At 51.3% G+C, this 23,427-nt stretch overlaps 8 protein-coding genes across 11 annotated transcripts; 2 read left to right on the forward strand and 6 right to left on the reverse strand.

Annotated features, from left to right (window-relative positions):
* Positions 1-1,300: 1,300 nt before the first annotated feature.
* Positions 1,301-2,015, reverse strand: J3458_004960 (uncharacterized protein; the record flags this gene model as incomplete). The annotated part of the gene is made up of 2 exons (XM_007810453.2): positions 1,301-1,636; positions 1,695-2,015. 2 exons carry the CDS (start codon positions 2,013-2,015, stop codon positions 1,301-1,303), a joined length of 657 nt encoding a protein of 218 aa, XP_007808644.2.
* A 40-nt stretch (positions 2,016-2,055) lies between these two features.
* Positions 2,056-2,592, reverse strand: J3458_004961 (uncharacterized protein; the record flags this gene model as incomplete). Its single annotated transcript, XM_066118523.1, has 2 exons — positions 2,056-2,416; positions 2,477-2,592. The coding sequence occupies 2 exons, from the start codon at positions 2,590-2,592 to the stop codon at positions 2,056-2,058; spliced, it is 477 nt and encodes a 158-aa protein (XP_065976043.1).
* A 2,116-nt stretch (positions 2,593-4,708) lies between these two features.
* On the forward strand, positions 4,709-7,069 carry J3458_004962 (uncharacterized protein). Of its 4 annotated transcripts, none has more exons than XM_007808917.2 (5): positions 4,709-5,156; positions 5,288-5,469; positions 5,545-6,379; positions 6,435-6,586; positions 6,644-7,069. In XM_007808917.2, exons 1-5 carry the CDS (start codon positions 5,117-5,119, stop codon positions 6,842-6,844), a joined length of 1,410 nt encoding a protein of 469 aa, XP_007807108.1. In that variant the 5' UTR covers positions 4,709-5,116; the 3' UTR covers positions 6,845-7,069. The 4 variants fall into 4 exon arrangements, with proteins under 4 accessions (XP_007807108.1, XP_065976044.1, XP_065976046.1 ...); XM_066118524.1 differs by having other exon boundaries at positions 4,749-5,156; positions 5,288-5,423; positions 5,588-6,379; positions 6,644-7,065; XM_066118526.1 differs by having other exon boundaries at positions 4,749-5,156; positions 5,545-6,586; positions 6,644-7,064.
* A 788-nt stretch (positions 7,070-7,857) lies between these two features.
* On the reverse strand, positions 7,858-9,360 carry J3458_004963 (uncharacterized protein; the record flags this gene model as incomplete). The annotated part of the gene is made up of 1 exon (XM_066118527.1): positions 7,858-9,360. The coding sequence occupies one exon, from the start codon at positions 9,358-9,360 to the stop codon at positions 7,858-7,860; it is 1,503 nt and encodes a 500-aa protein (XP_065976047.1).
* Positions 9,361-9,855: 495 nt separating this feature from the next.
* Positions 9,856-11,458, reverse strand: J3458_004964 (uncharacterized protein; the record flags this gene model as incomplete). Its single annotated transcript, XM_007808918.2, has 4 exons — positions 10,730-11,458; positions 10,559-10,625; positions 10,184-10,445; positions 9,856-10,129 (listed from the first exon to the last, which is right to left on the reverse strand). The coding sequence occupies exons 1-4, from the start codon at positions 10,877-10,879 to the stop codon at positions 9,856-9,858; spliced, it is 753 nt and encodes a 250-aa protein (XP_007807109.2). The 5' UTR covers positions 10,880-11,458.
* A 2,815-nt stretch (positions 11,459-14,273) lies between these two features.
* J3458_004965 (uncharacterized protein) lies at positions 14,274-18,662 on the reverse strand. Its single transcript, XM_066118528.1, has 2 exons — positions 15,195-18,662; positions 14,274-15,135 (listed from the first exon to the last, which is right to left on the reverse strand). Exons 1-2 carry the CDS (start codon positions 16,971-16,973, stop codon positions 14,704-14,706), a joined length of 2,211 nt encoding a protein of 736 aa, XP_065976048.1. The 5' UTR covers positions 16,974-18,662; the 3' UTR covers positions 14,274-14,703.
* Positions 18,663-20,085: 1,423 nt separating this feature from the next.
* Positions 20,086-20,737, reverse strand: J3458_004966 (uncharacterized protein; the record flags this gene model as incomplete). The annotated part of the gene is made up of 3 exons (XM_007808920.2): positions 20,086-20,176; positions 20,239-20,558; positions 20,630-20,737. 3 exons carry the CDS (start codon positions 20,735-20,737, stop codon positions 20,086-20,088), a joined length of 519 nt encoding a protein of 172 aa, XP_007807111.2.
* Positions 20,738-21,777: 1,040 nt separating this feature from the next.
* On the forward strand, positions 21,778-23,362 carry J3458_004967 (uncharacterized protein). The gene is made up of 3 exons (XM_066118529.1): positions 21,778-22,551; positions 22,617-22,843; positions 22,914-23,362. Exons 1-3 carry the CDS (start codon positions 21,976-21,978, stop codon positions 23,317-23,319), a joined length of 1,209 nt encoding a protein of 402 aa, XP_065976049.1. The 5' UTR covers positions 21,778-21,975; the 3' UTR covers positions 23,320-23,362.
* The last annotated feature ends 65 nt before the right edge of the window (positions 23,363-23,427 follow it).

The raw sequence follows: 23,427 nt of genomic DNA on the forward strand, positions 1-23,427 counted from the left end.
ACGACATGGTCGAATACATGTTGCGGAAAGGCGCTGATGTAACCGCGCGTTCGGATGATGGCATGACTGCCCTACATATAGCGGTTAAAGATGGCGTCCGGGAACGGGTGTAGCTCATACCAGATACCAAAGCCAAGGATTGACGCCGTTGCACTTGGCCGCGCAAAAACAGGTCAGCGAAGATTTAATTCACTACTTCTCGATGCAGGGGCCAATGTCGATGCCACGACCAACCGCGGGGATACTGCTTGCACTATGCCGCTCAGCTCTATTCTGAAACGATCACCAAGATGCTCCTCGATGGAGCGGCTGACATGGAGAAGGCAAACGCCGGGGAGAGACACCGTTGCATCTTTCAGCACGTTCAGCATCCGTTGGTCCGCTTGGTGCATGGCTTGAGGCCGGAGCAAACCCCCACGCTCTTGACAAGCATGGCTTGACTCCACGAGATGATGCAATAAGGGGCAAAGACGAATACTATCAACGTCAACGTAACGAGTGGGATGAGGTAGGGCTGCGGAGCGAGGATTTCAGTGATCAACAGTGGGCTCAAATTCACGAGTGTGCGTCCGTGTGGGACGAGGCAGTAAACAAACTGCAGACATTTTAAGCTCAGTGAGGAGGTACGAACAGGCTATCATTAATGAAATAAAGTGAGCCCTCCGACTTGACGCTTCGCCCTCGCCTCGTTCCGGAACCGGAACCACTTTTCCCGCCCGGCCGTGAGCCGTCTTGTACAGAGACATCGGTGATTATGTGTGCGGTCATCGGGGCACTGACTGGACTTGAACGTGTTCACAGTACATCTAGTGAAGAAACTCCGATAGAACGACGCAAAATTGTTCCGCGACTACCGCCCAGTACCATATAGATATTTATGGACATATCATTTTTGGCCAAGGAAAAATGCCTTGTGAGTTTCCCATGTACTGTGTAATCGTTTTCTTCCTTCGTCAGTTCAGTTTATGCATATGGATAAGGCGTGCTTGGCGTTTTAACAGAGTCGACGTTTCTACGCTCTCCTGGCGAATAGCCTTCATGGGAACACATAGGCGAGAGGATGAGGACTTAAAAAAGATAGTTTCAGATCATATCTACAAACATACATAAAATCAACTAGACAGAGTAACAAACTCATAAATAATGAGACCTGTAATCTATAGTAGAAGATATTTATCCAAAAAAAACCTATACGCTAATATATTACAACATACAGCGCGATAGCTACATACTTAATCTAGTCAAGTATTTTCCGCTCCCACTCTATTTCCTGTAAATGAGGAGCCTAAGAGCTGCCGCCTCATATGCGACCTGTACTAAACCAACTATCGCTCAGAATCTCGCTTGCAGGCGCTCTCCTTCTCGGCTCGAAATACAAAAGCTTTGCAATGAGCCGGCCGAGGACCCTGATGTCCTCCATTGTCAAGTCACTTTTCCGCTCATTGTCCAAATACATGTCCTCACACCAGCTTTGTAGTGATGACCCAGCTGTTTTCGTCTCAGCGCCGGTATTGATTAGACCTCTCCAGCGCTCAGGTAGCTCGTCACTTGCCGTTTCCTCCATCTGTCTCACCAAGACCTCCGGCGTGCTGGGAGGCCCATCAAAAGGAGGTTGGCCAACAAAAAGCTCGAAAAGCTGGGACAGTCGTCAGCAGTTGATCCACAAAGTTGCAATGACACAGTGTCCAACCAACCATGCAGCCCATACTCCATAAATCAACGCGAAAATCTAACGGATCGCTGCTGAACAAGACTTCCGGTGGACGGACTGCTAGCGGGGTACGGAGAGTCCCGGGGGCGAACGCGGGAAGAAAAGACTGGCCAAAGTCGACAGTTTCAATACCTCTCAAAGGATTCAAAGGCATCCCTGAATATGCGGCCGACTGGACAATGTACTGCGGCACGCCGGGTTCAAGAGTTTGGCCGCCTACCTTCTGCACAGGCCCGATTTTTGGCTTGCCAAGCATGTCAATGAAGACCTCTTCTGGCATGTCATCCACGGGAAATGGCATCATGACAGCCAGATTCCGGACATGGAGATCTAATTAATGGTGATTAGCCTCCTTTGGAATGCAAGTAATGCCGACGCAACTTGCCTCCATGGGCAATGCCTTGTTCATGTAGTGTTTTTAGGCCGCGTAGAGATTGTTCGGCAATGGTCTTGGCCAGATGCTCAGGAAGTCTGCCATCTGAAAAGCGCGATTCAATTATATCCGGAATACAGGGTCCCAGCAGCTCGAGAACGAGACATTTGTGCTTCCCGTTGGGACCTTCAACGTCAAATTCATCAAGCATCCCCATGAGATGAGAATTCCTTTTGACTGATGCTAGTGTCTTCAAGACGCGATATTCTTGATTATGTTCATCGTTTCTTTGCTCAGATATTGAGATTTTGATAGCCACGTAGATGTTAGCTCTGACTGCAGAGTTAGTGACCGATTTGGCGAGAGCGGTTATACTAGGCCCAATACACTACCTGCGGTCTCTTGCAGCCCACACGGTGGAATAACCCCCCCATCCTAATTTGTGTAGTATTTTATACCTCCCGTCATGCAAGAGGGTTCCAAGTTTGAGTGGGTGGTAGCCCCCCATTTGTAGCGATGGAGAAGCTCAGCGACAAGAGTGGATGCATATGTGTCCATTTTCAGAGGCACCGACGATAGGAAAGCAATCCTCGCGTGTGCGGACAGCCATGGGATGTTCCGAGTGCATGTTGAACGTCTCAACATCATCTGAGGTCGCTGTTTAATGTATCAATGTGAAGGCAGGGAGCATATCCTATTGGCTCAAGTAGACGGGCCGGTTACGGGGCGACAAATATGTTCAATCACGTGTGCATGTGACAAGCAAGTACCAAAAGAGGGGACAGGCGTAACTATATGCACTTGATGTCAGCGTTTTCTGGCCAGTTGAATACAGATGGTTTGCGCATGATCCGGCTGGGAATAATATCGGGGTCATTTGCCACCGAACTGAGCGGATTCTGCATTTTGTAGGTTTGCGTCCTGCCTCAATGTACAGTATGTGGCAGAATATATCTGCGCACCAAGAAGTATGCACTGATATACCAAAACATATTATCAATTGATAGAATAGAGCGCGATAGAATACTTTTCGTCTCCCACTGTACATCTGCATGTAGCCCGTCCACTGCAAACACTTGGGTGCTTATCAGCCGTGTACGCTCAACTATCGTGGATTTCCGGAATTGGGTGCACAGCAGCCTCCCAGTCTGGATAGTATTTGACTCTGTTGGCACTGGGCATGACTTTCACAGTGTTGTTGTACCGACGAGAAGCATTATCCACAGTTGTCTCTTTGAGTCTCCAAATCGTTAGCCCTATTGAGAGAATGCTGGATAATGATATGAACTGGGCATAAAGTGATAGTGAGCTTCCTGTGGCTTTCGTACGTGGAAAGAAATGAAGGTAGGCCGTATTCTATGTTATTTGGTACAGGCACTGTTCGTAGGCGCAGAAAATGCACCTAGTGTTCGGTTGCGTGCTGCGATATGCGCCGTTGCACCCAGTCAACTTTGAGATGATGGGTAGCAACAATTGAACCTCTGTTACTGCGCTGCCAGCAATGCTTCGAGTGACCAACATTTACATGGTCACGTAGCCTCGGCGGGGGATCCTTGCCATGAAAACATGATAGCCCTGAAACTAAAGGCTCATCTTTCTTTGCATGGTTACATTTTCTGCTTTGGGCTTTCAAGCCGTCTTGGAGGGCCATTGTTGTAGCTTTGCTTGTAGACTGCGGAAAGATAGAGGGCCAAGATATGGAGGCTTGAACGACTGTAACGTTAAATCTGACAGCGACGCGAGACACAAGCCTCAAGCCCGCTGCACGGTTGCCCAGAACAGTCAGGTGGCTTTCTTTGCCCCAAACCAGCGCTGAGTTGCCGAGCGTCGACTGGGTCTTGGCGGTACGGACCAGTTGACTTACTCAAATTGACATCAATTGATTCAATGTCGTTTGTTTGGGGCCCCGTGGAGGTGTGGGAGCCCCCCAGTGGCGCTTGCTTGCGCATTCAGCAGCCCCACCATGGGCGAGACTCGACCTGGCAGAAAGTGAGCGCAAATTGCCGTTGGGAGCATGAGACGGATTGGTTGCCATCTCAACGCGGTTGGTGACCAAATGACGAGCATCATGACATTTTGGACCAGGCTTGCTTCTTTTCGAATCATGGCTTGAGACCAGGCGAGCGCCATTTCTACACGTTTGGCAGCTAGCCAGATGGTCCCGATAATGATTGTGTTGCCGAGGCTTGCAGAGGCTTGAGCAGGGCTCGGACAGATGAAGAACCGACAATATTGAACTGCATGCAACATTCAAGCGGAGCCAGCCACGGAGAAGTTTTCGATGGCTGTTCTACTCGGTGCTCGTGGCTGCTGTTACCGTACCCAACGACCTCTGTGCCCGGACTCAGTATACTCGCAGGGCCCGACGAGGCGTACAGTACGGGGAGTATGGCTGGTGAGATTCCACTTTCCCAACGTCGTTCGGCGTGTCCTGCTGCCATCTTACGGCACTCGCTCCAGGTGGCGTGGCAAAACTCGTGATGGTCTTGGCTGTGTTGTTGTTTGTAACTTACGGGGGAGGATCCATTTCCCTTGGCATGGTCCCATCCTGCCCCGGACCCAGTTGCTTCTGACGGCCAAAGGGACTGGATGGAATGAATGGATGGACGGTTGGGGCCGTTGTTGGCTTGCCCCTCGGGTTCGTGTTATATGGCTGGTAGTGTCTGGTAGTATCACACAATGCCAGGTCCCCGCGCTCCTTCCTCTTGGCCAATGCTTTACGGGGTAGTTATTCCATACTCGGTCTCCGTTTGATTTATTCCATTGATTCATTTATTTATCAAGACCAGCCCCCCAACCCCCGACCCCCGCAAAGGTCTCGCGCCTATTCACAGCAGCTTCGTTTGGCATTCACTGCAGGTCTACGACGGTTCTGGGGCAAATCTGATCTGATCTCATCTGGTCTGCGGCGTGGGGCTTGCTGAAGCTTTCTCCAAGCTTCGTTTTTACCTCCCTGTGCTTATCCTCCCGTTTGCACATCAACTGCCGCTTGACAGCCTCACCAACCCGACAAACCCCGTCACCAGCTCGCCATGGTCAATCTCGCCACTCTCCAGTTCGGCGGCTTCCGCTGTAAGTAGATGACGACGGGAACTTGTCCGGGCATTCGTCAAGCATCCAACTCTGTGGACATGCGACAGCTTCGCGCGGGACCGTGGTAGACAAGAGGGCCACGTTCTTGGCTAACGTTGAATGACGCGCAGACAACTCGCCATGGACCCAAGTGTCCATTGTAGGCTTCGTGGCCTTTTGCTCCGTCGGCATGTTTAGTGCGATTAGCAACCTGGGTGCCGGTGGAACGCAAGATGTCCAACTCAGCGACATTGCCAACAGTGTCTTGTACGGCATGTTCTTCCTGGGTGGTTTCTTTGGCGGAAGTATCAACGTACGTGAGCCTGAAATTCTTTCATCATGTCAACCAAGCCTCCTGGCGGCTCATTTGCTAACATGACTCACGTAGAATATTCTCGGACCCCGATTGACCATGTCCATTGGTACTACAGGCTACGCTTTGTATCTCGGCTCGCTGTGGTGCTTCCAACTCAACGGCACGCGATGGTTTCTCATCCTTGCCGGAGGCATACTGGGCGTCTCGGCCGCTCTCTTCTGGGCAGCCCAGGGGGCCATCATGATGTCGTACCCTCTCGAAAAGGACAAGGGGCGCGCCTTTACCATCTTCTGGTCGCTCTTCCAAATGGGAACTCTAATTGGCGCCGCCATCGCCCTTGGAATCGAATTCAACAGCACCATGCCCGGTGTTTCCAATGGTGTCTATGTCGCCTTTATGATCATCATGTTGACTGCCATCGCCACCAGCTGGCTGGTCCTGCCCCCTCAGGCCGTTGTCCGAGGTGACGGGACCATTGTGCGCATCGCAGCCTCTCTCACGCCCAAGCAGGAATTTCTCGAGTTTGTCCGCATGTTCAAGGACTGGCGCATGATTGCCCTCTTCCCCATGTTCTTCTCTTCCAACTACTTCTACGCATACCAGGGGGCTATTACCGCTTTTCTGTTTAATGGCCGCACACGTGCCCTGGTTGCCCTCCTGACCGGTCTCGGATCCATCATTGGCTCCATTATTATCGGCCTTGTCACCGACAACCTGCCCTTCAACCGACGAAAGCGAGCTCTCTGGTCTTGTGCCTTTGTCACATTGTTGATCTGCCTTGTATGGGCTTCCGGCGTGGCTTTCCAAACCAGATTTGTTCGAAAGCAGGCATTTGTTGACGACGAAAAGATTCCTTGGGATTGGACCGTGGGCGTGGCTGCCGGTCCCATTGTTTTGCTGTTTGGCTGTAAGATGTTACCCATGACAGAAGTACAAGTTTGGTTGACTGACTGCGACGCCAGATTATGTCGTCGATGCTGCCTACCAAGGCTTGGCATACTACACCATGTCGTCCATCAGTAACGATCCCTTCAAGCTTGCTCGCATGGCTGGATATTACAAGGGCATTCAGTCTGCCGGCGCCGCCGTCTCGTTTGGCATGGACGCCGTCCTGGTATGCACGCGGGTTCTTATCCCGTCAGAGTTGTCAAGTGCTGACATGCGTTTGCAGACCCCATATCTTGGCGAAGTTCTCATCTCGTGGCTCCTGACCATGGTTGCGCTCCCGCTCTGCGCATTGGTTCTCTACCATGTGCCTGACAGCAACTACGACATTGAGGGGGTTGCTCACATTGAGGATGTTGACGCCAAGGACGCGCAAGGAATTTCTGCGCCGCCGGACCACCAGCGCAAGGAAAGTGTTGGTGCATGAGGCGCTACTTTGTCGACATGTATAAGTGCAATACGGAATAATGAGCGGCTTGGGTTTCGCAAGGCGTTAGGGATACTTTGTCGTTGGAATAAAACACCAGCATACACAATAGAGATGCATTCGCTAGGCATTCCACAGCTCTCGGTAAACTTGGAATCAATCTATTGGGGTAGTCATCTGGACCTTTCCCTCGAAGCGTTTCAATAGAAGTTGAAATTACGTGTCATCTCTTTGAACGGTGACTAAACTAAATCTTGCACGGAATCCAAACCGGCTACAGCTTCACAAACACTCCGTACAGAGAGCGGTTTGAGCGTCTGGTATAAACGGCGAGACATGCCTCCAGCTACTAACCATCAGGGAAAATGGAGCCGTAGTCGATATCCACCAGCTGGTAAATTCCAGCGCTGCACAGTAACCACAAGCCCTTCGGCAGGGATGCGAATGACATTTAGTAGCGAGCAGAAAGAGGCATGGACCGCTGGAACTTGTGCATTTCACATCTGGCCTGCTGACATAAAGATGACGGTTGATTGTCTCTTCCGTGTCCCGCTCAACCATAGAGTAGTCACAAAGCAAAGCAAGCAGACTATCGCCTACGCTGTTGCAGTAGAGTGGGCCGAGAAATGCACAGACGGTCGTTGCATACGCCTGGTTTCGGTCGCCTGAGCCGTTCACGGGGCTTGACTTGAGTACCCTGAAGATATCGGGCTGCGTTCTGCGTCATTTTCATGTCTTTGATTTAAAAAAAAATAAAAAAAAAATCTAGAATATATATTCTCCAAGGGCAAAACAGAAACGGAGACTGGCTCGTCTTGGCTCAGAAAGATAAATGGTACATATGTTGGTCTATTATATCATACAGCATCTACATTTGACCGTTTAAATATACCCAACACCGCCGCCGTGGTCCCAAATCACTCAGCCGTTCCGCATAGCCGTCATACAGATGGCCATTATAGCATTTCAATAAGAGTTGCAAAGCGTTTTCTCAGATATTCCCCGTCGTCACACTAGGCACCAATGTTGTTGCCAGTCAGGAAGAAATCCAAGTCGGCTCCCCCGCCATGAAAGCGTTGCTCATCTTCTGCAAGCTGTTCCAATAGGCTGAGAAAGGGGTCCTTTTCCTCGCTGTGTCCAGTCCCGGTGCTTCCACCAGAACTCTTCGTTCCGGGACTCGGTGCCACGCCACTGGTGGGAATATTCATCTTGTTCCGCTGCTGACCATCTTCAACCTGCCAGCCAGCGTGGCTGCTGAATGTGTTCGTCGGTAGCGCTCCAAACATAGGATCGAAACCTGTATTGCCATCGTTCACATTGTTCTGACTATTCATGACATTGGAACCCATTGCATAACCGTACGCTGGGCTGAATCTTGTCCCGCCCATAGGCACCATGCCCTGGCCAGAATTGTTTGCTGAGTTATCTGGCGGCATAGTATACCCATGGATGGTTTGCCCTGCCTCGAATGGAGTGCCACTCGATTTTATGTGTGCATCTGGTGGCCTGGACACTTGTTGCTGCATGTGCCCAGTAGAAACATGGGACGGGGGTTGTGTCATACGTATCGAGTATGGCACATTGCCTGCTCCCGTCGGTTGGCCCAAGGATGCAACCTGGTCATACCCGGTGTTGGTTCTTTCGTCATCCCCTTTCTTGGTTGATGGAGTCTTTTTACGTTTATGACTATATCGTTCAGTTTCGCGGGCTACCGGTGACTCGGTGCATTGATCGGCGGGATAATCTATGACAATATCCGACATGCTTAGGTGTGCTGGGTCGAATCGATACGATTTTCCTCCTGGGCCCCCAATGTTGGAATATCTGTCAAAAAAATCCTCAAGGTGGAACCCTAGAGTATATTGCACAGAGCTGGCTACCATAGCCTTGACCAGCTCTCCATGGGCACTGTAAATCGCTTGCAATGTATCGCTCTGGTGTTGAATATTGGCCCATGAGAGGTGGAGATCGCTGAGTTGTTTCATTTCCCGCGAAAGCAAGTTCGACGATGCACTAAACACGTTCACGTCTCCCGCGTAGTCACTGGGGTTGGAGTAGTGAGCCCCATGGATATGCACTGTTGCGGCAGTACAAATACAATAGCCAGCAATTGCTGGCCATTCCACAGTACCTGCATGCCTCGCTGCGTCTATCAGTTCACCAATGGCGTTTGCATGCAAAAAGCACATGTTGGTCGCCTCAATCTGCCATGACTGGTGTTGCCCACTGCCAGCCAGCTCTGCTAGGTCGATTGGGAGGAACGGTCTGTACACTAGACAATGTATCAGATGATATATCAGCTTGCTCAAAAACACTATTGTCGCTTCTGTTTGGTGAAAGAGTGCTTGAGGGCCGGAGAGCACAGGGCCAGCGCCGGATGCCCAAAAGTCAAGCTCTTGACGAATTTTTGACAGAGTCGATAATGAATGCCAGGGGAAGTGAGAGTCGCCTTTTACACCCCCAGCAGCTAAATATCTGTTGGTAATGCCAAGGATACGCGTGACGTCAATGAGCATTGCGGTACTACCTTGTGACTTCTTTCCGCTGCCTTGGTAATATTGGAGGTTGGCGCCCTGTTGAAAAAACTCCCCGTCGACTGCCAGGGATGACTGGCTAGGACACCACGATGGTAGCCGCAGAGCCACCGAGTTGTCGCTGATTAAAGATGGTCGTTTCGATCCGCAGGACGTGTAGCGATCCAATAAGTAGCACGTCCAGAAAAGTCGCCGGCGTAACTCACGTTCGACTGGTGTAACGTGCGCGTGGGCATCGATTTCACGATGAAGCTCCAGTGCCATGGCCATCCCGATTGCCGATGCTAGGTTCACATCAGTCAAGTCCGCTAGTTTCAGCAAAAAAAGAATTGAAAGACCAACACATCAACATGTAGGCCTTCTTGCTGTGGCCAGACGCCATGAATGCCAGAACCAAGAGCAGTAACGCCTGCAAGCAATCTATTAATAGATCATCTGTGTCAATGCATCGCCTTGCCCGCTGTGCATAGTCTTCGCTCAATTGAAGAGCTGCCTGGGTCCCTCCGGGATGCGGTGTGTGTCTGCACCAGCAGTCAGCCACGAAGATTTCAAGATCGCCCTCTCCAGTTCTCTAGCCACTTGCCTTGATGCTACTGACCAGATAGCGAACGCGACGCTATCCGGCAACTGGTTGAACTGTATCCGACGGCGGACGGATGCTTCATCCAGGATGTAATATGGCTTGCCGTGGAATCGTGCGAAGTAGGTGTGAAGATAGGCGTCCCTTTCCACAGGAGAGGCAGGATTGTCACTATGAGAATATAAGCTCAAAGTATTCGGATAGCAACGACAATTCATGTCTCACCTAGCGGTCGGTTCATGGTCTGTGACTGTCTTGAGACCATCTCCTTCAGAAGATTTGCTTGCCTCGGTTGCAAGTCTCTTCGGGGCCGGCTCCGCAACGTCAGTATGCTCCTCTTCCTCAGCTTCCACGGTTACAGATTCCCCAACTTTGGGCGTTTCTCCCTCGGTATTCTTCTCCTTCAGCTTCGCCTCCAGTCCATCGACCCGTTTCAGCAAAGCTTCAAGCACGTCTGTTTTCGGCCCACGCTTCTTGGGGACAGCATCTGTGGCGGAAAGAGTAAGCAAACTTGTTCAAGATGCACTTTTAGTGGTCCGCTCTTGGGCCAGAAGTTATCAAGAAAATTGGCGGCTTTCAATGAGACGAGCGGTGACATACCATAAATGCATGGACATTGGAAGACTTGGCATGCTTCGCACGACGGTCGCATACGGTTGCATTTGATCTGGTGACACCGAAGTCAACAAACATTGGTCATTAGCATGGATTCGTCAGGGCCAGACGTCGATTTTGAACCGTGAAGTGTAAGGGAAAAAAAAAATATCACACCTTTCGCTTCCGGCAGGACTTGCAGTTCATCGACTCGCGTGGCTCGTTGCTTTGTCGCTTTGTTGGAAGACGCTCAATACTAACCTGCTGTCTGGGGATAGCAATACGAGCACCAGAATAAGCCGCCGGCAGCGGGAGTGACGAATTCATTGCATCGCACAAGAAGGCAGCAAATATGGCCGCCTCGTGTATCGGCTGTCGTAGTGGTGTTGATTGTCTCGTGGGTCGAGCGCTCTGGATCGATGGCGAACAAATGTAGCCAGGCTTGGGCGCGTGAGCGGCGTCGGACTGATAAGGCGACACCGGTTTACTTGAGGGATTGCGCTGTGCAGGAATACGCTGCACCTGGCAGTGAAGAGGAAGATTTGCGCGCTCAACTGAGGTCGATGGTTTCTGCGGCTAGTCACCCCTCAAGTGCAACGGGGACGGTCAAGGCCAATCTGACCTTGGAGCAACATCAGCGCAATCGGCGCCGCGGAGGATAATATGGGGTCACAGTGGCCGCGGTGGCCAAATTGGAGTTACGATGCTAGTCGAACATATATGTTGTGTTTGTTGTACAGGAAAAGCCCAGCAGACCGGTGACGAGGCCCAGTGTGGGATTGGAAAGGATGCCCTGCCTCGATCCGGCGCTGGCGCCAGTCGTGTCACAGTTGAGAAGGCTCACGATGCCCGTCAGCCCTGATTGTCCTGTCCGGCAGATAGCGACAAGATGTGGCATCGGACGAGCCGACTGACTGTATTTGACTGTTCGTTTTGTTCTCCAGCAGACTAACAAGCAACCAAGGTACCCAAGAAAGGTGGAGGTGAAGACGGGGGGGTGCGGGACAGGGTTCAATGTGCGAATGTTGGGGTTCTAGGCCAAGAGGCCGGTTTAGCGCGTAAGACGCGGAGCTTGGAGTACTAGTTACTACACTCAAATAGAATACATGTAGGGAGAGTCAAGAATTCGAGAAGACCAGCCCTTCCATCCGTACAATACTTCACAATTCCAATGCTGCATGCCCGTCAACAGCCGTGACGCCGGTACTTGCTTTTCCAAAATTAAAGTGATTACTGCCGACCATCAGTCAGCTATCAAGGTTCCTAAGTAAGTCCTTAAACGAAGCACTGTCTCGGCCGCCGCTGTATCTAATCCAGGTACCTGGGAACTCAAGTACCTAAAGCGTGCACCTGGAGGTAACTACCTCCAATTCTCCATCTCCCAACTCTCTTTTCAACCTAGTCGCAGCGTGAGAAGAGAGAAGGAGGAAGGAGCCACAAGGCCATTCCCTCTTTCTGGGTTTGCACGCACTCGACTTCTAAGATGGCATCGGGAAGGGAGGTGCCATGCCGGATGCCTCTGACACTGAAAGCTCTGTCCCCTCTCATGGTCAGCAAATTGATGACACGAACAAATACATTCGAATCAGACATGACCATTATCCACACACCACAACCCGCGGCTGTGACCGTCTGTGACCCAAAAACGACGCTCTTAGATCCCCCAAACGGAAGCCGACCTATTGCACCGAGACAGGACCATCTGCATCCTTCAGTGCGATCCAATGGCTCCCCTCAAGACTCGGCCTAGTACGGAGTACCAACACTTGCGTCTTCCACGTGCGATGCCTGTTGATCTTTTCCTTAGGATGCCCTGACCAGGGCCTCCACAGATCCCATCCGTCTAGTGGTTTTTGGTCGCATCAGGTGCAAGGAGATCATCGTTGATCTTGCTGGTGTCTTGCGTACAACTCCTACTGGGCAATGTCAGAACGGACACAGTCGGCACGGGCAAACTCATAGCACCAACACTTGCAGAGATTCAACCTCTGCTCTTGTCCGAACTAGCCTGCCACGGCTGCGAGACAGCCACTAGATCAAGTCGAGCGGTAGCTAGCTGGGGCTTTTACGGCAGATCAAACTAGTGCATGGGGGGATATCGGCCACAAATTGGTGGGGGTCTCGTTGACTGAAGGAAGAGTCCCAGCCAGTGAGTGAAATGAGACCATGAACAACGCTTCCACATGGGCTTTTATCCAATGGTCTTGCAAAACACCGAGTCTGGGCTCCTTGTCACCAAAGGGAAAGTCCTAATAAGCATCAGCAAAGCCGCATTTAATCATGGACGGCATCTTGTTGCATCAAAAGTTGCATCAAAAAGTTGCGTCTTGTAAGCTGCTGACGCAGCAATTTCGTCGAGTGAGAATGAGATTCTGTCTTGCCTCGCAGCACGAAGATGCACATGGCCAGAAAAAGGAGCTTGCCTACGGAGCCGCCTCCCACCAGCCAGGCAAAAACGACACACATAAGCCCTGCTGACAGAGTGGCAACTGCTGCATGTCCCAGCGTCAGTGGACCTTGGCTGTCCCACAGCGACGGGATACTACAAAGTTCAAAGACAACCACTCCACCGAAACCAGGAATTTCAGACACATCTTACCATGACCCCACCTATATCTGCGAATGAATTACTATTCAGACATGTATCACGCTCAGCTCTGTGGGCTTGCTGAAGAATCATCAGACGCGAGACGCAACTGCAAGGGCCACATGCGGGCCCAGCAGCAGGTAGCATTGGAAGTCAGCGTGGGCAAGAAAAAATATGAAGGATAGGTCAACGTTTGTCCAAGGGCCTACCGAGTCCTCTACCGGGATTGGTGGCAGTCCTTCTTTCTCGCCCTGACCCTAATCTCCAATCCCCTGCTCCGTACTCTGTATTCTGTGACCATTCGCGGAGACCTGGTGGCAGCCACTGACTTACCGGGCCGTCGGTCAGCTGAAGGGGGGCGGTAGCATTGTTGAACTGCCAAGAAGACTCAAGTGAATAGCAGCTGAATTTGGCAAAAGGTCCTTCTTTCATCAGTGGACTCCAACACTCGAGGGTCGGAATTGGTCACTGGCAGATCGATTACTTACTACCTTAATCACCTGCCTCCTAAATTGGCATCCAGAATCCATCTCTGCAAGGGGCGCTGGTTTGTAATAAACTGTCAGGCTCATTCTCTTGCCCATCCTAGAAACGTTGTATAATTGACCTGGTTTTGAAGGGGTCATAGGCATATTCCCCAAACTCCGCAGAGCTTGAAGCACATTGCATACCTAGGAAGTTTTTCTTTTTTACCCACCGCAGGAGATAGAATTGGCCAACATTGAACCTGGTGGAATACAGGCTTCGTACTCAAGCATATGGAAATAGTATTCACCTCGTAATCTTTCATCTCATTTATATCCTTTCATGTATTTCAATTACACCATCTCCAATACTGTAAACCCGCCTCCTTTAGAAGAAAACCCTCCAAAATAGTTCACATCTCCGGATGACCAAAGACAAAAATCCCGCCACCCTCCCCCGTTCCGCTGGGAACTGCCGGACAGAAGCGCCCTCCGTGAACATGGTCCCTGTCCCGTTGCGACTCCCCTGTTGTCTGGTAGTCGGTCCGTAAAACTCCGCTTTTGTCAGATCTTGAAAGGTGCACCCGAATAACACGCTAGCCAAGATGACAAGCACAAGCAAGGAGGCAAGCGGTTCTCGAAGGAACCAAACTGTATGGTTTCGCCCCCAATAAGCAAAATGCACCAAAATAGCAATCCAACCCGAGGACCATATAAAGGGGCGCACAGGTAAGGCTGTAGATCGGTGTACACCCCTCGAGACTCGGCATCTCAGGCATCTATTGGTCCTGGTTCTTTTTTCTAGGTCGACGTTCTTTGCATCCTTGTCTTGATATAGTAAGCCAATATAGAGCTCACGGCGTCCACAACTCGCCACTGACTATTCTATGCCACATAGGGGTGTGTGTGTGTTCGCGTGTGTGTGTGTCAGCAAGAACCCTACAGGAATTCATCGACTGAAGAGTGTGTCAAATCATCCTCTCATACGGTCCTCTCATACGAAAACATCGTTGCAGACTTAAGGCCACGTGCCGGCTGATATTCTTGGCTTTTGGTCAAACCCTATGGGCCTCCAGTAATGAGAATGTTGAAACAGACTTTCAAAAGGGATAATGTCTGCCACTCGCCAGTCTCACAAAGCTATATGGCACATTTTGACCGACGAGCAATCTTAAACTTTCGACAATGGTGAATGCCGCCACATCTGCAGCACCATAAGACGCAAATCCGCTCTTTTCTGCCGTCTCGTGAGGGTCGATTGTCGTGCGAGCTGCCACATCGGCCAGGTTCAGAAAGACCTTATTGACGTTTGGCGCACCTTCTCGGCCAGCAGCTGCAAACGCACGAAGCATCATGCTCACGAGATTTCCCTTGTCCGAGCCAAGAGCTGAGACAATTACAAACGGGGCCCGGTCGTCTGCCACGGATCTCGCACGCTGAAGACTCTCCAAACTAATGAACTGCTCAATCGGAGGAGCATGACGAGCGAGGGCAGTAGGGGCCCGGAAGCCAACGGTGTAGATCTTGGCAATCTTCAAGGCTTTCAACGCATAAAATACCGAGCGGCGTCATCAGAAGAAGGCGCAAGAACAACAGCTGATCTGTCAAAGTAAGCTGAGGGGGCCAGATCTCTTGTAAGAGTATGCATAATGCCTCTCCAACCAGCATTGTCAAAAATGAGCGACGAGGTGGTTGTTGCTGATCCGGTTTGCGCATGTGACCCCGCCGAGCATTGTCCGCTATGAGGACTGGACGGCATGGATGGCGGTGTTGACGTGGTGGAGGAGCCAGATTTGGCAACGATGGTGTCAGCGATTCCAATTGCCCGAGCCGCTTCGGTGAGCGTCGGTCCCTGGCCGTTATTCAGCCTAGCAAAGAATTTATTATGCTTGGACAATGTCTGGACAGAGATGCCAGGATCAAGATATGCGCCTCCGAAGTCTCTTTGGTTACACCAGGCTTCCATGCCGGCAAAGTTGTTTGGGTGTCGTTCGATAATGCTAAACCGATGAGGTAGACCCAATTCGTTGAAGCACTTCTCATAAAACGGTGCCTGTGGAACAGCGCTTCGGTTCAAGGAGGAGCTGACCCCGTATATATTCTTCATCGGCAATTGTCCCAGTTGACATAATGCTTGGTGAATTTCGGCGGTGCTCATTTGACCCGGGGCTGCAATTATGGGAAGAAGAGGATGTGTGATGGGCGTGAAGACCTTGTTTTGGGTTCTGGAGAACTGGCCAGTCTCTCCCATATTAACAGCAGAGAGAGGTGGCGCATCGGGATGTTCCGATCGTATCTTGGAGCGGAAATATTCTAATTCGAAATTCTCATTATGCTCGTTGATAATGGCAATCATCTTGACAATATCTGCATAAGGACAAGACCGTTGGAAAACGTCCTGTGCGTACTGCGACGGCCACTTGAAAGTCCCCGAGAAGTCGTGAAATGCCGACATGATGCGAGAGTTCCCTTTCCGCTGCCACAAATCCCGACGAATATCCTCCGGAAGCCACAGCTCAATATCGACGTACTCGATTCCCCATTGGATAGCTTTGTACAGGTACCGATGGTAGAGGGACGGGTCATGCATCGGGAACCTGCCATTTTCGTTGGTACAACGAGTTGTAAAGATGATTGGTAACTCTGTCCGTTCCCGTAGCAGCATAACTTGTTCTCCAACGTAGCCTAGGCTAGGGACCTCGGCGAAACCGCCATTTGGGAGAGGTTCGCGGAGGAGGTCAACTCGGATTTCAATTGCATCAGATCCCACGGTGAGGATATCGAGGTTGGGCAAAGCAGCACGAACGTCGGGGAATGTCGTGGACATGAACAAAGTCCTTGGCTTGGCCATGAGCTCTTCGTGATGGCTAATTTGACCTAGGGTGAACGAGATGAACCGAGACAGGTAGCGCCGGAAGTACGGCGATTCCATGTATAAAAACTCATAATCGCAATGCTTCGACAGCTGCTCATCAGGAGGCATTCCTAGAGTTACGCAGTGAGTATTGACGGCAACCAGCAACTCCTTGTTTCGGTCTGCAATGTCCCGTTTGGCGTCCGTTGCCGAAATGCCCACCACAAATCTGTGATCGTCGCTTGTCACGTTCTTGAACGAGCTTGCTAACTTGAAAGGTTTACTAAGTACCTCCGCGACGGTGGAGACAACTCGTTCCTGGCCTTGTCCAAAAATAACAACAGCAATTCTCTTGTCTCCTTCTTCCGGTGCCCCTCGCAAGGAGCGGCCATGGAGCATAACGGGACTTTGGCTGACTCTATCTGTAGTCATGGTGTCCGTTTCGCCATTAAAACCACTTGGAGGAAGCGCCGGGCTCGGCGATGGACTTGCCAATAATTGTTGTACAGCGGCCATGGTTCCTGCAACTCGAGGATACACGAGCTGGAAGGCCCTAACTCAGCTGGGGAATAGTAATCAGATCCAGCGCCCAGGACAAGTCAAATCAATACCATTGACCGCTCATCCAGGGAAGCTGTTTCATCAACGTGGTTAATACCTGGCAGCGACGAAATAAATAATGAGCGTCTGATGGAACCGAATACGGCGAAGGCTATCCCGAATGTCGATAAACTGAATCCCAGAAGGCACAACGGTGTTTCGGTTCCTACACTGGTTTATGATGCCTATTTGATGGAAGACTAGTGACGATGGGGCGACAGCGGCTGGATTTTGGGAATGTTGGTTGGATAATGATGACCACTTGCTGCAAGAAGCAGGACCCGAGTAGTGTAAGCGGGCAAGGATATCAAGTAGGACGAGGCGCACAATATTCCCGGGCTCTCTGTCACCTTGTACCAAACGTTTCGACTAGGAGCCTTTGTTCTCAGTAGTCGGGAGAAACGAGAGATGGCCGAGACGGGGACAAAAGGCTTGGTGAGAAGTGAAGGAACCCAGTCAGCAATCAAGTCGTGTAAAATCTTTAGCGCACAAGCTGCGGACTCGTCTCACAGTCGGGATGGACTGAAAATGTCGTCGCAACTAGATAGCAATTTCAGTTCTAAGGAGCAAACCAAGATGTGCTGAGGCTGTTCTAGAGGCTGTGGGAGAGGCCGGATCGTCCTGGCCCCTGGTTGGTGGAAGCTGCCAGCAATAAGACGGCGTCTCCCTCCGGGTAAAAAGTACAATTCCGTGTTATCAAAAAACGGGGTGGTCCTTGTAGAATGGGAGGAAAGACAGCGTTGGACTAGAAAATAGGTGTCGTTTCCAGTGGAGAGGTGGAACGGCGGTGGATTTGGTGTATTAGAGCCGACAGACTCGCAGACTGGCAAACAGTTCTTTTGATCGGCTCTAGGAAGAGAGACGAGGCTTAGTTATGGTCCCCTTCTCGTGTGTAGACGGCGCCGGGCCAGAAACGAGGTCCCCAAAGGAGGCAATATCAAGGAGCAGATGTGTTTGACGGGTTAATTCAGCTGTGTCTGCGACGTGCAAGCAAATGGCGTCTGGACATGGGAAGTGTTGTCAAGTTGGCGTTGCCCGCGCTCTGCAATGACTCGGGGGGATGGGGAGGCATGTGACGGAGTAATAGATGGAACTTGCGAATGCGATATGTGCGCGCAGCCCTGCAGGGAAGCACTAGGTGACGGGGCCGGATGGTTTGGAGGTTGATTATTTTCTTTTTTTTTTTTTTTCCTCTCGCTAGATGCACAGGATATGCTGCTTGGGCATTGGGGGAGGTCGGCGCTCGGAAGGATGATAATAGACTCAGAGCCCAAGTGCGGCAGCCGAGCCAGCGGGGTTGTGACTTGGCTCGTTCGAGAAAGACCTGAGATTGACTTGCTTGGAACGTCTCGGATTGCAGGGCTCGTTCACCTCGTCTCTGTACTCGGGCACCGATCTCGCTCAACTCTGGATGCTGGCAATGGTGCTTGAAGGCTTGGAGATCAATTGCTCTTGTCGGCGGTCCACAACGAGCTAGTGCATGAATGTCCCCCAAGCTTTTGCCAATTCTTCCGCCAATGATGTGTCGAGTTCCTGAGGGGCCAGGCGCTTTTCAATCGCGATAAACAAGCTGCGCAAGGCCTTCCCCAGTTTCCCGACTTGGAGCATTCCGCAGTTGGAGTGCGTCAGAGGTGAAATGGCCGTACAACACCCGAATGCTGGAGCTCAGACAGATGCAGACACTGAGTTGGGCGCGAAAGAGAAATGGGTCCTAACCGGAAAGTGAGCAGGATACTCCGTGTTTACTGGGGGGCATCGGTCCTGCCCAGACTTGACGCCTTTCTCAATTGCCGTTTGTGGGAGGACTAGGGAAGGAGCGAGGGACTTGGTAGAGACCAGGCTCCAGATCTCCGTGTCGTCTTTACTCTCACCAATTTCTCTTGTACGACGTTGAAGAACTTTCCGTCACGCCACGACCGTCGAGACCGCATCATGTTGTATCCCTGGTAGCGGCCCGAAATACCGTCAGGCCAGGCCCATATTGCCCCGTGCCATAGTCAGGCCAGCCAGATTGTCGCTGAAAGAAACAGGTAGCGAAACGTCACGTCAACCACAAATATCAATTAGTTTGAACCATAATCCCCTGTCCTTCCACTCTTGGAGTTCACTACGATCGTTTTTTCTCTTCTCATAAAATTTATATTTTGCCTTTTCACAACGTGAGACAGTTCACAATGAACGAAGTAGCCTCAGCAAGCTGCTGTCGTGCACTCTCAGGCGTATTAGCCGATACACCCAGCTGTCGAGTTAGCGGCTGAACCGGGCCCAGATGACCCGAATAGCGAAAGGTCTGTTATCCAATTTGAAATGGACCAGATCCTCAGCACTTAATCGACCGAGTTTGTCTTTATTGGACAATCCTCCGCAACAGCTGAATTACACCGTCTAGTTGAAACTCAAACAACGCCCCCGTCATGGAGCTTAAGTCAACCAAGCCATCCACGGATAAGCAGGAGCGAATTGGCATCAATTGTCGATTTACGTACGCCAGTCTCAAAAGGAGAAATCGGCGCGCCGCTACCATTTGTGACTGGACCACGCTGGAAAATTCAGGTCACGATCGACTCCATCAACCATTGCATGGACAAAAGGATATACCGTGACAGTCCGTCAACGCGGTGGAGATGCTACATGTGAGTGGCCTATAGTTGTTATTCAAGTAATATTTCACCTTGGCTCTATTTTAGTTTGCCAAGTCGTTGTAGTTGGACCGGCTTCCCGTCAGGTTACGAAGCTAAGCGTAAGCTGACGGTAGTTGACAGACACGCCGCAGTCACAGCAACAACCTCCATTCAGAAAAGCGTGCTAAGCATTCTTAGTTCATCGCCCTCTGACTTCACAGGAAATGGAGCTTGTCGTATTTGGTACGAGCAAAACTTTGCCATCAATGTATTAGTACCGACCCAGATCTGCAGATACTCAACATCCCACAAAAGAAATGACTCACATCCGGTCGTAATTCTCGTCGTCGGCAAACACTGCCCACCAAATCACCATTCTCGATCATCGTGATTCAGACACTACAGGCTCATTCCTGCGACCAGATACCAATAATGTTCCCCTCCGAGTCATTAAACCGAGCATAATGGCCCATATCACCGCCGATGGCCGTCTTGGGGCTGTTCGCCTTATTAGCACGACAGATGGGGATATGGACAACGTGGGAATACATGACACTTACCACTGTGTACTACCACCTAGGCCCTCTACTTGCTTCAAGGTTTCATCACAGTCCTTGACACAAAATGTGGGCAGAGGATGGAGAACCTCCTTCTCAAGTCTTCCATATCGGGTCATCTGATAGCCTTCCTCCATGACGAGGAATCCGCCACTCAGCTTCTTCCCGGGGGTTTCAAACATGTGCATGGTTTTGATACCATGGTGGCCCATATGGCTTGCATCTTCGTTGATCTTCCAGCCGAAAATCTCAGAATATAGTTTCGAGGCTCGCTTAATATCATACACTGCGATTTCGAGCCAACAAATCTGGCCAAAAGCAGGCTAAAGACGGTAGGTAAGAAACCACGGTAGGTAGAAAGATTTGCGTAGTGTCACTAGTGGCGTAAGCTTACCTGATTTTCAGTGTCGTTGCTCATTGTGATGTATGGTGCGTTGGTTGTGTTATTGGGCAAGTATGAGGCGTGTGTTTGGAAGACGCACCTATTAGACGAAACCAACATGCGGCCAGCTGCTTATATTTATATGTAACGCGACAGAAATCTATCGGCATCCTCTTGAAATAATCAGCCCATTATTGACGCCTCCAATATGTTTTTCGGCCCACCGCTCAGCACTGTGCATTTCACCGCCAGCATACATATCATGCACTGCACGGGTAGAGATAACCGCGGCACATGAAGTGGCGCGGCGGCGTCCAAAGCTCTGTCGATTCACGCAATGGCAACTAGATTTCGGGGGTCTCGACTGGTCTTCAGCTGGTTTCGACGACGGGATGCACCAAGCCACGTCCAGGTCGTGATGGGTTGCACCTCGAGTAAGAGCAAGGGTTCACACGGTGTCCATGTAACAGGTGATTGACTGACCCTGAGGCTTGCTTTCTGTGGTTACTGGTGAAACAGACTGTTTCCAATACCACCTGCCAGAAGGTAAGAAAGAAAGAAAGAAAGAAAGAAAGAAAGAGAAAGAAAAAAGAAACACGTTTAACGTTAAAAGTGCTTAGAGTGTCGTCACAGTCCGCGTGAACGGATAGCAACTTCACGCGCATTAGTTTCCGAAGTATGATACGTTTACCTAGCTCCGAAAAAAGGCTCAATTAATTAGTGCATCAAGTTCGGATTGCAATCTCCGCATAAAAACGTGATGTCGCTATTCTACGTCTCGAACCTATTTCCGGTTTGACCATGGTCGGTTACTTGCGAGGTTAGCCAGGCGTAGAGGCCGACACCTCTCAATTGAGAAAGCCGATGCAGAGACAACTGGGCGAGACATGGACATAATTCAGTATCTCGAAGAGGACATGACTGAACGGGAACGGGAACGATGGTTCGATTGGATGACAAGACGGAACGCTGGCGAACGTTGAGAAATGTTGGCAACCTGGCCAAGCATCTAGGGTAGCAAGTAGCACGTTGTGCCCGGTTGCTTTGCTTGTCATGGCGTTCCCGCTGTGGGCCACCGCCCGTTGACTTCATTCAGATCGACGAATCAAACGAACAAATTTAGACTGCCGCATCACGTCTTGGCTCAATTAACACGATCAGACGACCCTTCGCCCTGCGTCCCGCCACGGCTCGTGTCGCATCAAAAGTTCTTCCTCATTCACAACCCATCACTCCCCGCACTTCTATCAAACGCCGCATCCTGCCAACGGAGCTTGGCGCCGCGAGGAATTGGTACAATTTGAGTCTGCTGCATTGTCCAATTCTCCCGATCGCGTGACCTCATCACTCGACACGCCATGGCAGAACCTGCTCCCGAGACGCGACCTGCCGATGAAGGCACCTCTACTCCCACCGTCGCCGAAGGCACCCCAGCTGCCACGGAAGACGCTGCGACGCCCATCTCTCGCGACGAGGACCCCAAGTCCAGAAGAGTGTCTCTTGCCGATTTGAGCGCCAAGGGCACCGCGCTGTACGCCCACAAGCAGTACGAAGATGCCGCCGAGGTCTTCTCTCGCGCCAGTGTGCTGCAGGTCGAACTGAACGGCGAGACGGCCCCCGAGAACGCCGAGATCCTATTTCACTACGGCCGTAGCTTGTTCAAGGTTGGGCAGAGCAAGAGCGATGTTCTCGGTGGTCCAGCTGCAGCTGACCAGAAGAATGCTGCCGCCGTTACCAGCAGCTCGAAACCCGCAACACCCGCCGTGACGGAGGCCCCAAAGGCGGCGCAGCAAGGCGTCGCCAATGCTGCCGGACAGGCTGGCGACGCTCCCGAGAAGAAAGAGGACAAGACGAAGGAGGGTGGACCTGATGAGAAGAAGCCGCTGTTCCAATTTACCGGCGATGAGAACTTTGACGACTCATCCGACGAAGAGGTAGGTTGGATCGCAGCGCTAGCTCCGCAGACTGTCTCGTTGGAGAACACTCTAACAAACGACAGCAACAAGAGGAAGCACCCGAGGAAGAGGACGATGACCTGGCGACGGCGTTTGAAATTCTCGACCTCGCTCGTGTCTGCTACGAAAAGCAGCTGGAGCAATTGAGCAGGGACGACGAAGCCAGCAAGGGCAAGGAGACCGCCGAGGATTCCCCATCTGTCCGGCACATCAAGGAGCGCCTGGCCGATACCCACGACTGCCTGGCTGAAATTTCTCTCGAAAACGAGCGGTACGTTGTCGGCAGTCTTGCTCATCCCTCCTTCTCAGCATATGCGTGGCTATCCGCTGACTTGTTCTAGATATCCCAACGCCATTGAAGACGGCCGCACCTCACTCAACTACAAATTGGAACTCTACCCCGAAGACTCGGAAATCATCGCCGAGGCACACTACAAGCTCTCGCTCGCACTGGAGTTTGCGTCGGTGACCATGTCCGATGACGAGGGCAAAAACACCAAGCGCGAAGCCATGGACCAGGGCCTGCGTGACGAAGCCATCAAGGAGATGAGCCTCGCCATCAAGAGCTTCAAGCTCAAGATGCGGAACAAGGAGGTCGAGGTGGCGACTATGGCGTCGCCCGAGGACAACGACCTTGCGCGAAAGGCTATTTTTGAAATGAAGGAGGTCATTGCCGACATGGAACAGCGGGTATGTCGAGTTCTTGTCTTCCACCCCCCCGGGTTCAACAAAAAAAGTGCGTCTTGATTATTACTAATAACGCCCTTGGTAGCTGGTTGATTTGAAAAAGGACCCCATTGACGCGTCTGACCTCCTCGGCGGGCCGCAAGCCAACGCCCTGGGAGGTCTTTTCGG

Source organism: Metarhizium acridum, assembly GCF_019434415.1.
Source record: "Metarhizium acridum strain ARSEF 324 chromosome Unknown scaffold_31, whole genome shotgun sequence".
Taxonomy (NCBI): Eukaryota; Fungi; Ascomycota; class Sordariomycetes; order Hypocreales; family Clavicipitaceae; genus Metarhizium; species Metarhizium acridum.